Consider the following 13,653-nt stretch of genomic DNA (forward strand, 5'->3'; position numbering starts at 1 on the left):
ACACTTTTATTGTTTTTCTGAGGTAAATATATACTTTAAATATCTATGTTTTTTTGTTGAGCAAAATTTGCCATCAAAGGCCCAAATAAGCTATCCACCACAGCCCAACCAGCACCCAAGCTTACCCCCACCTAAAAAAAACTAAATATATAAAAAATGAACCTTATCCCCAGCACTCTCTCCTCTCCTATCCACTCACTGACCACCTCTCGCCCTCTCCCCTCCCGGGCTCCCCCCCGCCACATCGCCGCGCGCATCGACGATCCCGCAACCGAGCGACTCCGCCCGCCGACCACCGAATCGGTCTCATGAATTGGCGGGGCTTGGGGCTACGACAAGCTGTGTGCGGCGCGACTGACGGAGGCGGACGCTGCAAGCTTCCTGACCTGGGCGTGCGTGCTCGATCCGGTCCCGTTCCGGTCGGATCCGTGGCGGTGCTCCTCTCCGGCGAGGTCGCAGGTCGATCCGACGCGGGGCGGCTCGATCTGCAAGCGGAGCAACTCCGGTACGCCACTCCCCTTGCTTGATGCGCCCCCTCTCCTCTTCTTCTTCCACATGTTCCTTCCCTGATGTGGTTTCCTCTTCCCTGGTGTGCCGCGGCGCCGTGACCCGGTCTCACAGGCACGGCCAGGGCGACGACTGCTCCCCGACGCCGGCACCCTCCGCAAGGAGCGACGACAGCTCGAAGCTCTGCGGCACGGCGTGCGCCGAGCGACGTGCAGCGAGGGCGCCGCTGCCTCAGCCACCGGCGTGTCCGACCACTCGTCCACGTCCCCACTGCTGCCGCCGGCCGGCCACTCGACGTCGCTTGTCCCGCTGCTTTAGCAGGCCAAGAAACCGGAACGCCCCCCGCGCCTGGCGACCTCGGCATCTCCATCGACCGTCAGAAAGCGCTACCTCGCCCGGCTCCCGCATAGCTGATGGTAAGCCCCTCCTTTGCTCTCTTGGCCTGCTTGCTTGCTTGCGAGCCCCTGATCTGAATTTGTTGGTTGGTTGCTTTCTTTCTTCAGCAAGCCAAGAAACAGGGAGTGCCGGCAGTAGTACTCTGAATCCATCAATGCAGCTGAATCCATAATGCTAATCAAGAGGTGGTTTTGGCCTAACTGGGATGTGCTTGAGTCCCGCATAGCTGTGGAGGAGGAAGCTGCTGCCCTTCTTGAGTAGTTTGCAAAGGTAAATCAGTTGTCAATGTTAGATGTACTTCTTTGAGGAAGCTGCTGCCGTTCTTTTACTCACCTTGCATAAAACTGCAATGTCAATGTTAGATGTACTTCATTGAATTCAAGCATCCTTTTAAACACCAGATTGACTTAAATAGGCTTTCATTGCATCAACCCTAGTATTTCTAGAGAGCTACTCAAGCATGTTTTTTCCCATAATTGTTGTACTGATATTTATATTTTTTTATTGAATAACATATGTGGGGACTACTATGCTTATATAATGTCTGATTTGATCATATCGTAATACATGCATTGTGTTGATGGCGCTATTACGGTGCCATCGCTTCCATCAAATTCCATTGGCATAATACTCCAATGTAATAATAAGTATCTAAAAGGTACTGAGATGTTCAAACAGCATGATAGTTGTGAAATAGAACAGTTATGATAGCCGATAGCTAGCCTCGTATAAGGCTGTACTGGCTGTTGCAAAGTTTACCTGGTCTTCCATTTATATCTTTCAGAAGACAACCCCAAAACTGACTAAAGAAATAAAAAGTAGTAACACCAAGTCTTGTTTAAGTGTATTCGAGAAAGAAAAAGCCTTGTTTATGTGCCAAATCAGCACTGCAGCGCGCTGAACCGTGTATAACATCCACCCATGTTGATTATTGGAACCTTTGATAATTAGTATATGAAATCTCACAATATTTATCATTGTGTTGCTCAAATAACATGTTTATTTGTCTTACCCTAATGTTGTGTTTGGCGATTTGGCCAAATGTTTAATTCAAATAAACATTAGGGCCACCTATCAGCTGAAAATAGGAATCTGAAAGAGCAATTACTGGCTAGTATCATGGGTCAGTCTGTCATGCTTATCATTTTAGCAAAGGTCAGCGCACCAGTACAGTTGATACCTAATATGAGACGTTTGCTCTCACAGGTCCTCCTATGATTAAATGAACTTCCTAAATCAATTCGTACACGCGGCTTTGCCCTTTGGAAACTTGTTTAGTAGTAGATGACGATAATAGGTCGAGGGCATCTGTCACCCAAGCATGTTGAGTGTTATGAAAATTTATCTCAGAGTGTTTGCATCTGAAATTTTTGTGACTAAATTAACATGCATTTCTTACTGATTATAGTTTTTGAGAAAAAACCTATAGTTAATTCTCATTTTACGTGTTTGCTGTTTTAATCTTGAACATCTTTCTTTCAAAATGATTTGAGTCATGTTGGTAGGCATTGTTCAATAGTCAACATACATCCAACTTTGTATTTTGAATGATCAGTCTAACTTCTCCATTGAAACATGCGACAGATCTTCAGTGAGCAAAGAGGGCAGTGGAAGGCAGCAACCCAATCCCAGGAGTTCCTTTGAACCCTTCAGCGTTAATACAATAATGCTTACACAGATCCTGAGAAGCAGGATGCTATAAATGTGTAAGTTGATTTATGTGTGCAAAAATATCACTCTAACAAAATCTTAGGAGTAGAGAGACATTGGTCTAATATTATTACACACAAGATTTATATGTTGTGTTTTTTTGAGATGCAGATTCTTGGGCCATTTCCAGTCTGAACAAGGCAAACCTCCTATTGTGGAAGTTGGACTGAGATCAGCATTACGATGTTGGCCGCCAAGGAACTCTATGTGAAGAAACTGGAAGGTACTAATATAAACTCTTCTACTAACAACAACATTGCTTGATAAGCTGTGTTGTGCCCCTTACTACCATTCTCATCAATTATAGGTTCGTGATGGTCTGCTCGCTATGATTTATGAGCCGATAGAAAGTTTAAATAGTTGTTTCACTTGGCAGGCCAGAAGGTGGTTTAGAATATTTTTGTTATATTCTAGTAATAATGATTTATGAGCTATGAAGTGGCTCAGGTTGTAGTTTGTAGGCATAGACCCACAAAGATCACAAAAATAATTAAGCATACAGTCTGCGTTCTTGGTGAATAGCCAAGCATCTGGACATATTGTTTGGTACATATGAATTTTCACAGCTTTGCTCAAGTCATCCGAATCCGATCACCGCCGTTGGACCTCGCAACTAATAACAGTCGTTTCCTTGCGCCAAACCTGCAACACAACATGACTGTTTATGTATGTATTGAAAAGCCAGCATTATAAAATTCAACTAACGGGGAAATAAGAGACTATACAGGGACCTCCACCTATGAGAAATAATATAATAAAGATATAGTTTTCATATTGTGTGGTGGTCCAGTTTTGTGGCCGCTTTGGGGCTGCATCATAAATATTTCTGTAATGTAGAACACTTGAGTGGAGTCTAATTTTACAATGACGAAGTGACCAAGGCAGTGTGCAGGAAAACAAATCCGAGTTTAGATGTAGTACATGAATGATTACAAAACAACAAAAGAATAATACACATAAGCAAACCAGCAAAACGAAAAATAATGTCACATACAAAGACTGCTGCAACATGCAGGGAAATAAGAGACTATACAGGGACCTCCACCTATGATAAATAATATATAGATATAGTTTTGATATATTGTATGGTGGTCCAGTTTTGTGGCCGCTTTGAGGCCGCATCATAAATATTTCTATATTGTAGAACACTTGAGTGGAGTCTAGTTTTACAATGACGAAGTGACCAAGGCAGTGTGCAATATTTGTGAAGAAAAACAAAGCCGAGTTTAGATGTAGTAGATGATTGATTACAAAACAACAAAAGAATAATATACATGAGCAAACCAGCATAACAAAAAATAATGTCACATACAACAAAATTTGGCAACTTGCAAAGTCACAACTCCGAGGCAATATTATTAATACTTGCCTTGTACTATAAACATAATAAAGTTCAATTGCAAACATCGAAAGATTGAGATATGTACAAAGACAGCAAAGAGCACCAAATTACCTGTAGCATAAGAGTAAATCCTCTCACATATTTAAGAGGGGACTTCAGCCCGTAAGGACTTCCTTATAGACGATGTTCTTCATCGCGGTCTGTAAGGACAAGGCAGGTCTTTTTCGCTTCTTAGATTTACCGCTTTTCTTCTTGGCATTCTCCTTCTCCTTCTCCTTCTCAATGAGGATCTTTATATTTCTCTTTGCGGTGGCTCGAGACAATGCAACATACAGTTGACCATGAGAGAACACCGGATTAGGTACGTACACACCAACAATCGGAATCGTCTGGCCTTGAGCCTTGTTAATCGTCATAGCAAAGCTAAGTCTTACAGGAAATTGCTTCCTCTTGAACTTGAATGGAAACATGTCGTTGTCAGACGGGCATAGGGGTATTCGAGGAAGGAATACCCTCCTACCTGCGTGTTGTCCGATCACGATTTCTGCGTCGATGGCATTCCTCTCGAAACCTCGCACCACAAGCCTCGTCCCGTTACACAGACCATTAGCCGGATCAATGTTCCGGAGAAGTATGACTGGGCAGTTGAGCTTCAGTTTGAGTGCATGCGGTGGCAGACCGTTGGGAGTCAATCCATTTAGGAACTCGGGAGCGTAGTAGCCATACGGGTCGTCTTCTGCACTGTCAAAGCTATGGTAGATTACTTCTTCTCCCCGAAAACGCTCTACCATGCGTATGTTTATCTTGTCGACGTTGTCGTTCGTGGTGGAGAGGATTGCGCGTGAAGTCATGTAATTCGGATCGGACATGTTGTCATCTAGTCTCGGAAACACATGGTCAATCAGCTTCTCCAGGTCGTCACCCTCGCCTGTAGACGACACACAAATATCTTCAGGGAGTCGTATGTTTCCTTGATCGTCAACTTCCTCGGTGCCATTGCCTACCCTTAGCAAGTAGTCCGCAAACCAGGTGTCATTATGAGCCCTCATGTTGGTGATGAGCCTTAGCTGGCGCATACCCTTCCAGAGGTGTGAACTTCGGAGGGTTGCATCGATTATCTGACCCCGGGACCCCCTCCTGACGACCGGAAGCACCTGCCTGAAGTCCCCGCCAAACACAACAGTTTTTCCTCCAAAGGGTCGGTCCCGTCTTCCCATGATGTCGCGCATGCTATTGTCCAGTGCCTCAACCGCCTGTCGCTTAGTCATGGTGGCCTCATCCCATAGTATCAATGAGGCCATCCTCAGTAGCTTGGCGGTACCACTCTGCTTCGTGAAGGTGCATGAGGCGCCATCGTCGCAGCTCAATGGGATCTTGAACCTCGAGTGGGCAGTCCTGCCTCCAGGCATGATAGAAGCGGCGACGCCTGACGTCGCGGTAGCGATAGCGATGTTTCCCTCGCTTCGAACCTTGGCGAGCAGCGCCCTGTACAGGAAGGTCTTCCCTGTACCTCCCGGGCCATCAACAAAGAACACACCCCCATCACCGCGTTCAACAGAAGCTAGTATCTCGTCATATGCAGCCCTCTGCTCTAAGTTTAGCGACGAAGCCAATTTAGTGTCATTGATGTCAAAATCGACGTTGGATTCCTCGATCACTTCTCTGGCCTCGCCCTCGGTTGGGTCGAACGAGTCGTCAATGCACGGAAGAGCGAAATCAGCTATGTCTTTGCCCATGGACTGCAACATACCCCTAATGTCAAGCAACACCATTTGTTCCACCTCAATCGGGCACGTGTGTGATCGCCGATAGTCATCATACATATGCTCGAAGTGCCTATCCCATAAACCACGCACGTCGCCTGGCTCACAGTGCACCAAAATTGTTGCGAAGAGCCTCCTGAGCGAACATGGCATCGCCCACTGCTCTGCCTCGGTGAGACAGTCGTCGAGCGTGTTTATCTGCCTCGATGAGTCCCAACCTTTCGGCAGCCTCTCTAAAGCTCCTGCATAGCCTACCGTCCACGGTGAGCAGGTCCTCATATGATGTCTTGCCAGCAACATGGTTTAGTAGCACACGCAGATAGTATCGCTCCCCCTCGGCAGGATTGGCAGACACAATTCGACCTATCTGAAAACGCTCCACCCGCTCTTTCCAATACTTCTTACCCTTCTGCCATGTGAACCTTCCAGGAAAATCCTTGTACAATATATTCCTAGCCCATGGGTGGTCTTGGTTAGCTTTGAAATACTCTGTCAACATGGATTTGGAAGCTTTCTCAGAGGCGACTACGTCGGTCAAGTGAGCTTGCTCATTGAATGCCACCCTGTGCATATTCGGGAGATGAAGAGGCAACTGTAGGACAGGCGGCTCATTGGCACACAAGGGGAAGCCAAATATCCTCCACATCGCCTCTGGAGGAGTAACCCACCTCGCGTCTACGTATCTTTTGATCTCATCAATGTTACCATCGGCGTCGGGCTGGTCGATGCTGAAAGAAGCCCTATCATGGCCCTTGTATATGTACTTGTAAAGGTATTTGACGGCCTTTATGCTGGAGCAAACCTCAACGTTGATGTGGCAATTGAACATCCGCAGAAGGTAAGGGTTATACGGAACAACCCATCTGTTGTCCAACATTTTACCCCGGACCTTAGCCTGCCGACCATTATCTCGACGACGATAAACAGGGTATGAGTCCTTACCCTGTGCCGTGTTTTCATTGAACGGCCGCGGGTATCTGCACTTGCACTCGTTCTGTTGCATGCACACATTTTTGGGATTGAGAACACCGCATAGTCCGTGCATCATATGTTTCACCACCAAGGCATGGAGTTCAGGATACTTCTGCTTGTCTGGGAGCTCGGCAGAAATGAGTCGGTCGTACTGCTCTGGAACGACAAGCTTATAGGCAGAATCCATGATCAACAAGAAGTGTGTGTGGGGGAGGCCCCTCTTCTGGAACTCGACTACGTATACATGTGCGACAACCACACCCAGGATATTCTTCTTGAACAACATCTCTTTCATAGCCTCTAGCTTGCCATGGAACACACGAGCAACAAGATCAGGCCGGTCTTGCGCTGTCTGACCAGGAAACAACTCATTCGTTATCTCTTCCCAGTTAGGGTTGCAGGTCATGGTCAGGAAGATGTCAGGCTTCCCGTAGGTATGGACAATTGCCATGGCATCCATATGCCTCCGCTTCATGTCGCGGTCGCCACCTGGGTATGTTCCAGGGAGCACTATCCTTACCCCAATAGCGCTTGCGCGAGTCTCCCCGGATGTAATTGCATCAACAACTCCTTTATACAGGTCGGCACGGATCTTTGTCTGATTCTTCCTGTACCATTTCAACCTACAACTCTCAATCTTGATGTACATGTCCACCCCCCGTTGTTGGAGCAATCGTGCTCCACAGAGTATGGGATTGAATATCCCAGGTCGTGTCTGGAGCATGTAACAGTAGTAGTCTCTCACCGAGACGTATAACCTGCTATTCCCCTCTGCACATGGATGAGTAACGCGCACATTAGGATTCATATGAGAAGTATACAATTCCTCTAAACGACAGAACACGCATGAGGCTTACCTGCATCATCATCATCATCATCATCATCATCATCACGTACATGTGTGCACCCAAACTCCTAAACTGCTGGGAGTACGGGTTTTCCCTGAGTATGTCCACTAACTTTCTGACAACATCCTGGTCTAATTGCTCGGTGGCAGCCTTGCGATGGGTTAGGCCCGGGTCATCGTCGTAGAAGTACAGCTGTAGATGATCTGGACGTGATGTTGGCCCAAAGGAATGAACGTTGTGGTAGATGGTGCCGTGCGCACGGAACGTGTACACCCCAGACTTCATGTTTGTGTAGCTTTCATCAAGGCTGACGCCGAGGGTTGTGAAGGAGAAGTGGCCGTTGAAGAACCGTATGTTCTCCCGAAAATGCCTTGAGTCCGCATCCATGCTAGACCAAAGCCTCATTAGCTCCGGGATGGGATCCGGTTGCTTCAGCTGGATCTGCCCACTGCGACAACAGAATCCCGGGGCCTCGGACACAAACTTCTTGGCCTTGCAGTGATGGAAATTTGCGGCGTGCTTCAGGATGTGTGTGTGGTCCGGGAGGTTTGAGTAGACATAGTCCAATGGATCATGGTCGACATATGTATTTTGACTTGAGTCTTCCAATTCGTCGTGCTCCATGTCATCAACATCTGAGCCTGCAAACAATGTTTATAATTAGTGTGATATTTCCAACGGGTGGATGTTGCTCCAGTGGGTGTACTGTGTACATACCTTCACCAGCAAAAAGGTAATACTCATCGTCAAAGAGGATGTCAGGGTTGACATTATCATTCATGAGACGACTAAGGTAAGCGTCCATGTTGTCTGCTCAGGTGCGAAACCAATAAATGAGGGTTCAGTCTCAAGGAACGCAAGAGAGTAAGGATGGGTGTGTTACCTTCACTTCTGATCGTGTACTCCGGCGTGCTAGATGGGGTCGAGGCACCGTGTGCTTCCAGTACGGTAGGTTGTCCAGTTGAGCTCATTTCCGGTATGGAGATGGACCTGACGGTTGGTGTCATCACCCTACCTGCAAACCTTTCATTACGCCGGTCGCGTAGAGCATTCCTCTCACCATGTGGTACCTTCGAACATGTTTTTTGCTTCCCAATTTTCACCTGACGCGTCTTCGCCGCCATACTTCCCTTGCAAGCTCACTCTCTCGTCCCACGCCGAGCTTTGGACTCATGACTCTGCTCGTCCGCTCCATTATCCGCCTTTGTTACCGGATCACTGGTTTGCTGGTCGGCATTTTGTAGGCGCTCATTGATTTCGATGAGGTCGCCATCTACAACACCATCACCAAAGGTTCTGCTTAGGTATGCACCTACAACATTATCGAACGATTATTTATATGTCATGAATGATTACATGATGAAAGATGATGGTTCATAGGATAACTACCATCGGTTTCGGTGTTTCGGATGTATGTGGGGGCCGCATTGACTGAAGGAGCATGATCTATTTGTTCACTGTCGGATTGTGGCGTGATGGCTGAAAGCGTGAGAGTCGGACAATGTGTGTGAGGGTTGGACAATGAGCTAGTTAGGTCTGGACGTGGCATAGCGATCGATTCCGCACACGGGGTGTTTTTTTTGCAGCATACTTTGCCTTTCTTTTTGCACTTGATTCCCCCGTTTCATCCTCACTCATGGTTTTTGGGTGTTGCACGCGCCATTCTCGCAATTTCTGATTTTTTTCTTCAAGATCGATCGTTCCGTCACCCACTTTTTTCCGATAATTTGCTCGCCTCCGCGCGTTTCTCTGCTCACTTTGCTCGTCTGTTAAGTCACCCTTGTGTTCTTTACAGCAGTGTGAAGACATAATCAGAACTTCATTGTTCAACATTTTGCAAGGTAGCAGAATCTCAACAAATATCAATATCGACAATACAAAGTTTGTTTTATCTGTTGTATCTATAGAGATACTAAGCTCCCATGATTTGAAGCGTTCTGGTGCTTCGAGGGTTGTGAAACCATTGAGAGCCCTGTCTGTAAGGTGTGTCATGTAGTTTTATTTCTACTTCTTGTTTTTATTTTTTACACACTGTAATTCAGGGGATCTTATTAAAATTTGAATACTAAAAGCAAAAATAATAATTACAAATCACATTTTTAGATTCATTATTTTAGAATGTTGGACAAAGATTCAAATGGTTCAGTTTCATGAAAACATAGTAACCATATATTATGAAACCGAGCGGGTATGTAATATAATCCCAGTGCTGAAACATATTGATGAAACATAAAACGTTCTTACCCAATATCGTAAGGGCAGGCTGATTTTCATCTAGTTGCTTGCTGGCTGCCTCCTCTTTTTTCTTTCGATAAGCAGCTCTCCTCCGAGCCTTTATTTGCTCCTTTTTCTCGTCAAGGTCCATCGAGGATGGTTGGCACACATTAGTGATATCACCGAGAGGTAATTGGGGAACATTTAGCATAACTGCATGGAGGGTTTAGGGTCTGGTTAAACAACGATGTATAGCTGGATGTAGTTGGGTTGGCATCCCATTGAGGTAACAACAGAACATTTTGCATATATGCACGGAGGGTTTAGGGTCTTCATTGTTCACCGAGAGGTAACAGGTCTGGTTGAAGCAACTACTCTATCTAGGGTTTATTTTTTATATAACCCCTCCGTGTCCATACATGAAGTGTATATGGACTCAAAAGTCGTATGTCTGACCTATATCGAATTGAACCTAAATGATCAGGAATTGTATGCACAACACAGTGGTCAACTATTGTTCGGTCAATTATTTGTGGGGTTGGGGTGAGGAGACATACGTCGCCTACATCCTTCACTCAGAAAGTATACATATGGTCATCGTATTGCTGAAACATAAAACATCCTTACCTGATTTCGTAATCGCAGGCAGATTTTCATCTTGTTGCTTGCTGGCTGCCTCCTCTTTTTTCTTTCGATAACCCGCTCGCCTTCGAGCATTTGTTAGCTCTTTTTTCTCGTCAAGGTCCACCGAGGTTGGTTGACACACCTTAGTGATATCACCGAGAGGTAACATGGGAACATTTTGCATATCTGCATGTGATTTGATGTTAACGTTATATTGTGGAATGGGGGGAGTATATATAATATCATCGCAGTGCCTTCCCATGAAGCATTCTTACCTGATATCGTAAGGGCAGACAGTTTTTCATCTTGTTGCTTGACGGTAGCCTTCTCTTTTTTCTTTCTATAAGCAGCTCGCCTCCGAGCTTTCATTAGCTCTCTTTTTTCATGAAGGTCCATAGAGGATGGTTGATCTGCATTAGTGATATCACTGAGAGGATGGCGTGGGACATTATGAGGCCTCCCTTCCCAAATGTCACTTGTCATGCTAGCTAGTTCTTTTGTTAGATTATTGAGAGCCGGCAACGAATCTACATTATATAGGCATGAGATTGGAGGGTTGTCTGCATCATGTAAACATAACAATATACAGGACCGAAATAAGGCAAAGTTGTAGGCACATGGTGTTAACCTTTCGGCACATGGTGTTTGACATGTATAACAAAATATGTAGCTGAACATATACATGGAGGTAGATATATACCTGGAGTATCACATGTGCTATCGCCATCGGTCTGAAGTATCATCCGTTCGTAGGGAGTAATATGGACTCCTACAAGTCACGATGTTGATACATCAGAATTGGTTGTGCCCAAGTCTGTTAGGTATGATTTTTCACATAAAAAGGATAAAATTAAGCCTGATACCTGGACTACGTGGGTACATTATGTCAACAACGTCGGCTACGGGTATAATCCGTTCGTTAGAGTCGTCAACACTTGTCCCCTCTCTCGGGCCTGCAACACATTCAGTTTCCTGGGATGGTGTTTGACTTGGTGAACATATACCTGGAGGTATCGGCGATGATGTCGTCTGTTCCGTTGGCTTGCTGTGTGGAGTCCCCATAGGTAACTACTAAAAATAGACATGTCCAACAGACTCAGGCATCCCGCAAAAACTTGTAAACTGACTCTGCAAGCAGATAACGTGAAATACCAACAGTACTAAACGCCCGTTCCCATGCTACAGGAACTCAGTCCATAAGGGCAGCTTTGCTATACAACTGAAAATAGAAAGACATGTCCAACAGACTTTGCTCAGAAATATTTATTTGAAAACTGAATTTGCTGGTTATAAACATGATCGGGGTTGCTTGGTCTGAGTATTGGAGCCTGTTAACAGGAAAAATGACTACCACGACTGCACATGCCAGCTCTGACCTCCCGTATTATGTTAATCATTTACGTTGTATTTTTGTTATCAAGCACATAACTGTATTACACAAGATCTATTTTTATTTGCACTACATTTGAGTTGAGAATCAGTTTCTGTTGTAACAAAATAGCAATAGATATGTCGGTTAATTTCATGTGTACCATAGGTGCAAAATGAATTATGGCATGGCTTGATTTAGTTTTTGTTTGCTTTCATCCTTTTATTCGTTTGGTTTATTCCAGGTCCATATAATTATGATGTCTTGGAGGGTATGACGTTCGGCAATATTTCTGAATCCTTCAATGCTGACTTTGAGGATGGTACAATCGGGGAGGTAATTATTTTTCCTTTTGTCATGTGAAGCCCAACACTATGCTATTAACCAGGTATGGATCTTTGAGAGTATCCTTCTGGGTGAATATGGAGAAGTAATGAATATCCAAGTACTTGCTGTGGCTGAAAGGGTAGACCTGCTCTAACCAAAGGACCTTTAGATGCTTGGCCCAGTTCGCCCATTGTTTTTGACTACAACCATTGCACTTACTGTTGTGGACCGGTTCGGTAATTAACCAAAGGATGATTGTATTAGTTGGCTCTGCCTGTCATGTATAGAGTAACCGAAAGTTGTATATGTTCCTCCCAAGTTATCATGTATTACATTTGTGGACAGTTGTATATGTTCTGATCTGTACACGTATGCATAACAAACAAAGCCTGGGTGTTCATACCTGGGGTTGAATCCGTACAGAGTCGCCCACGGGAACTCCTATGTCGCTGTCGTGGTTCCGCGGCGGCGGCGTTGTCCAGTGGTTCCGTGGCGGCGGTGCTGTCGAGTGGTTCCGCGACGGCGGCGCTGTGGACTGTGCAGATCCAGATGGAGTCAGGCGGCGAGATCCAGATGGACTCAGGCGGAGATCCAGATGGACTCAGGCGGCGAGATCTGGTGCGGGGTATGAGGTTCTACGGCAGGCCGATCCTGCGTCGGCGGGGTTCTCGGTGGGTTGGTGTGGGGGTGATGGGGACGGAAAAAACCGGTTGAAAAAAAACCAGACGAAAAAAAACCAGACGAAAGTGGGGGGACTATTCAACCAACTCGTCCATTAGGAGTAGAGAAGTTATCATGTATTACATTTGTGGACAGTTGTATATGTTCTGATCTGTACACGTATGCATAACAAACAAAGCCTGGGTGTTCATACCTGGGGTTGAATCCGTACAGAGTCGCCCACGGGAACTCCTATGTCGCTGTCGTGGTTCCGCGGCGGCGGCGTTGTCCAGTGGTTCCGTGGCGGCGGTGCTGTCGAGTGGTTCCGCGACGGCGGCGCTGTGGACTGTGCAGATCTAGATGGAGTCGGGCGGCGAGATCCAGATGGACTCAGGCGGAGATCCAGATGGACTCAGGCGGCGAGATCTGGTGCGGGGTATGAGGTTCTACGGCAGGCCGATCCTGCGTGGGCGGGGTTCTCGGTGGGTTGGTGTGGGGGTGATGGGACGGAAAAAACCGGTTGAAAAAAAACCAGACGAAAAAAAACCAGACGAAAGTGGGGGGACTATTCAATCAACTCGTCCATTAAGAGTAGAGATAGTTAAATAAAATCAACGGATATAAATAGATGATCTATAAAAAACTATAAAAGCTTCCGTCCTTCATTATTAGATAAAGATTAGGACGTCTTTCAACTTTCGTTTTCTCGGCTTAAATGGCCTACATTCGATAATTAATCAGACCCACTGATCGCTCTCAGCCACGTGATCTGTGCTCGTGAATTTAATTTCCATCTGTACATCGGTTCTCTGCTGTATTTGTTAGCTCATCCTTTTAATTCCAGCAATCATAGGCTTCTAAAGATAAATAAAAATAAGTAAGCATGGGCTCCACAGTATAATATATCAGGACACAGTCCAT

The 13,653-nt window shown here is 45.7% G+C and overlaps 1 protein-coding gene and 1 long non-coding RNA gene across 3 annotated transcripts; one reads left to right on the plus strand and one right to left on the minus strand.

Moving 5' to 3' along the window:
• Positions 1-212: 212 nt before the first annotated feature.
• On the plus strand, positions 213-12,488 carry LOC119300951. Of its 2 annotated transcripts, none has more exons than XR_005146824.1 (6): positions 213-505; positions 622-923; positions 1,015-1,173; positions 2,488-2,609; positions 2,725-2,836; positions 11,990-12,488. It is a non-coding gene; the product is annotated as an uncharacterized LOC119300951 (long non-coding RNA). The 2 variants fall into 2 exon arrangements; XR_005146823.1 differs by having other exon boundaries at positions 214-505; positions 1,011-1,173.
• Positions 3,179-11,398, minus strand: LOC119300950. The gene is made up of 6 exons (XM_037577855.1): positions 11,240-11,398; positions 11,077-11,145; positions 10,652-10,786; positions 10,380-10,562; positions 9,783-9,965; positions 3,179-3,255 (listed from the first exon to the last, which is right to left on the minus strand). The coding sequence occupies exons 1-6, from the start codon at positions 11,256-11,258 to the stop codon at positions 3,227-3,229; spliced, it is 618 nt and encodes a 205-aa protein (XP_037433752.1). The 5' UTR covers positions 11,259-11,398; the 3' UTR covers positions 3,179-3,226.
• Positions 12,489-13,653: the final 1,165 nt, after the last annotated feature.

This window comes from Triticum dicoccoides, chromosome 5A (assembly GCF_002162155.2).
Source record: "Triticum dicoccoides isolate Atlit2015 ecotype Zavitan chromosome 5A, WEW_v2.0, whole genome shotgun sequence".
Taxonomy (NCBI): Eukaryota; Viridiplantae; Streptophyta; class Magnoliopsida; order Poales; family Poaceae; genus Triticum; species Triticum dicoccoides.

What these genes read in the sequence shown, in the direction of transcription:
- LOC119300950 (XM_037577855.1), bottom strand. An exon ending in TAGCACATGTGATACTCCAG is followed by an intron (nt 10,787 to 11,076) that starts GTATATATCTAC and finishes TCACTAATGCAG; the next exon opens with ATCAACCATCCTCTATGGAC. An exon ending in GCCTGCGATTACGAAATCAG is followed by an intron (nt 9,966 to 10,379) that starts GTAAGGATGTTT and finishes CCCTCCATGCAG; the next exon opens with TTATGCTAAATGTTCCCCAA.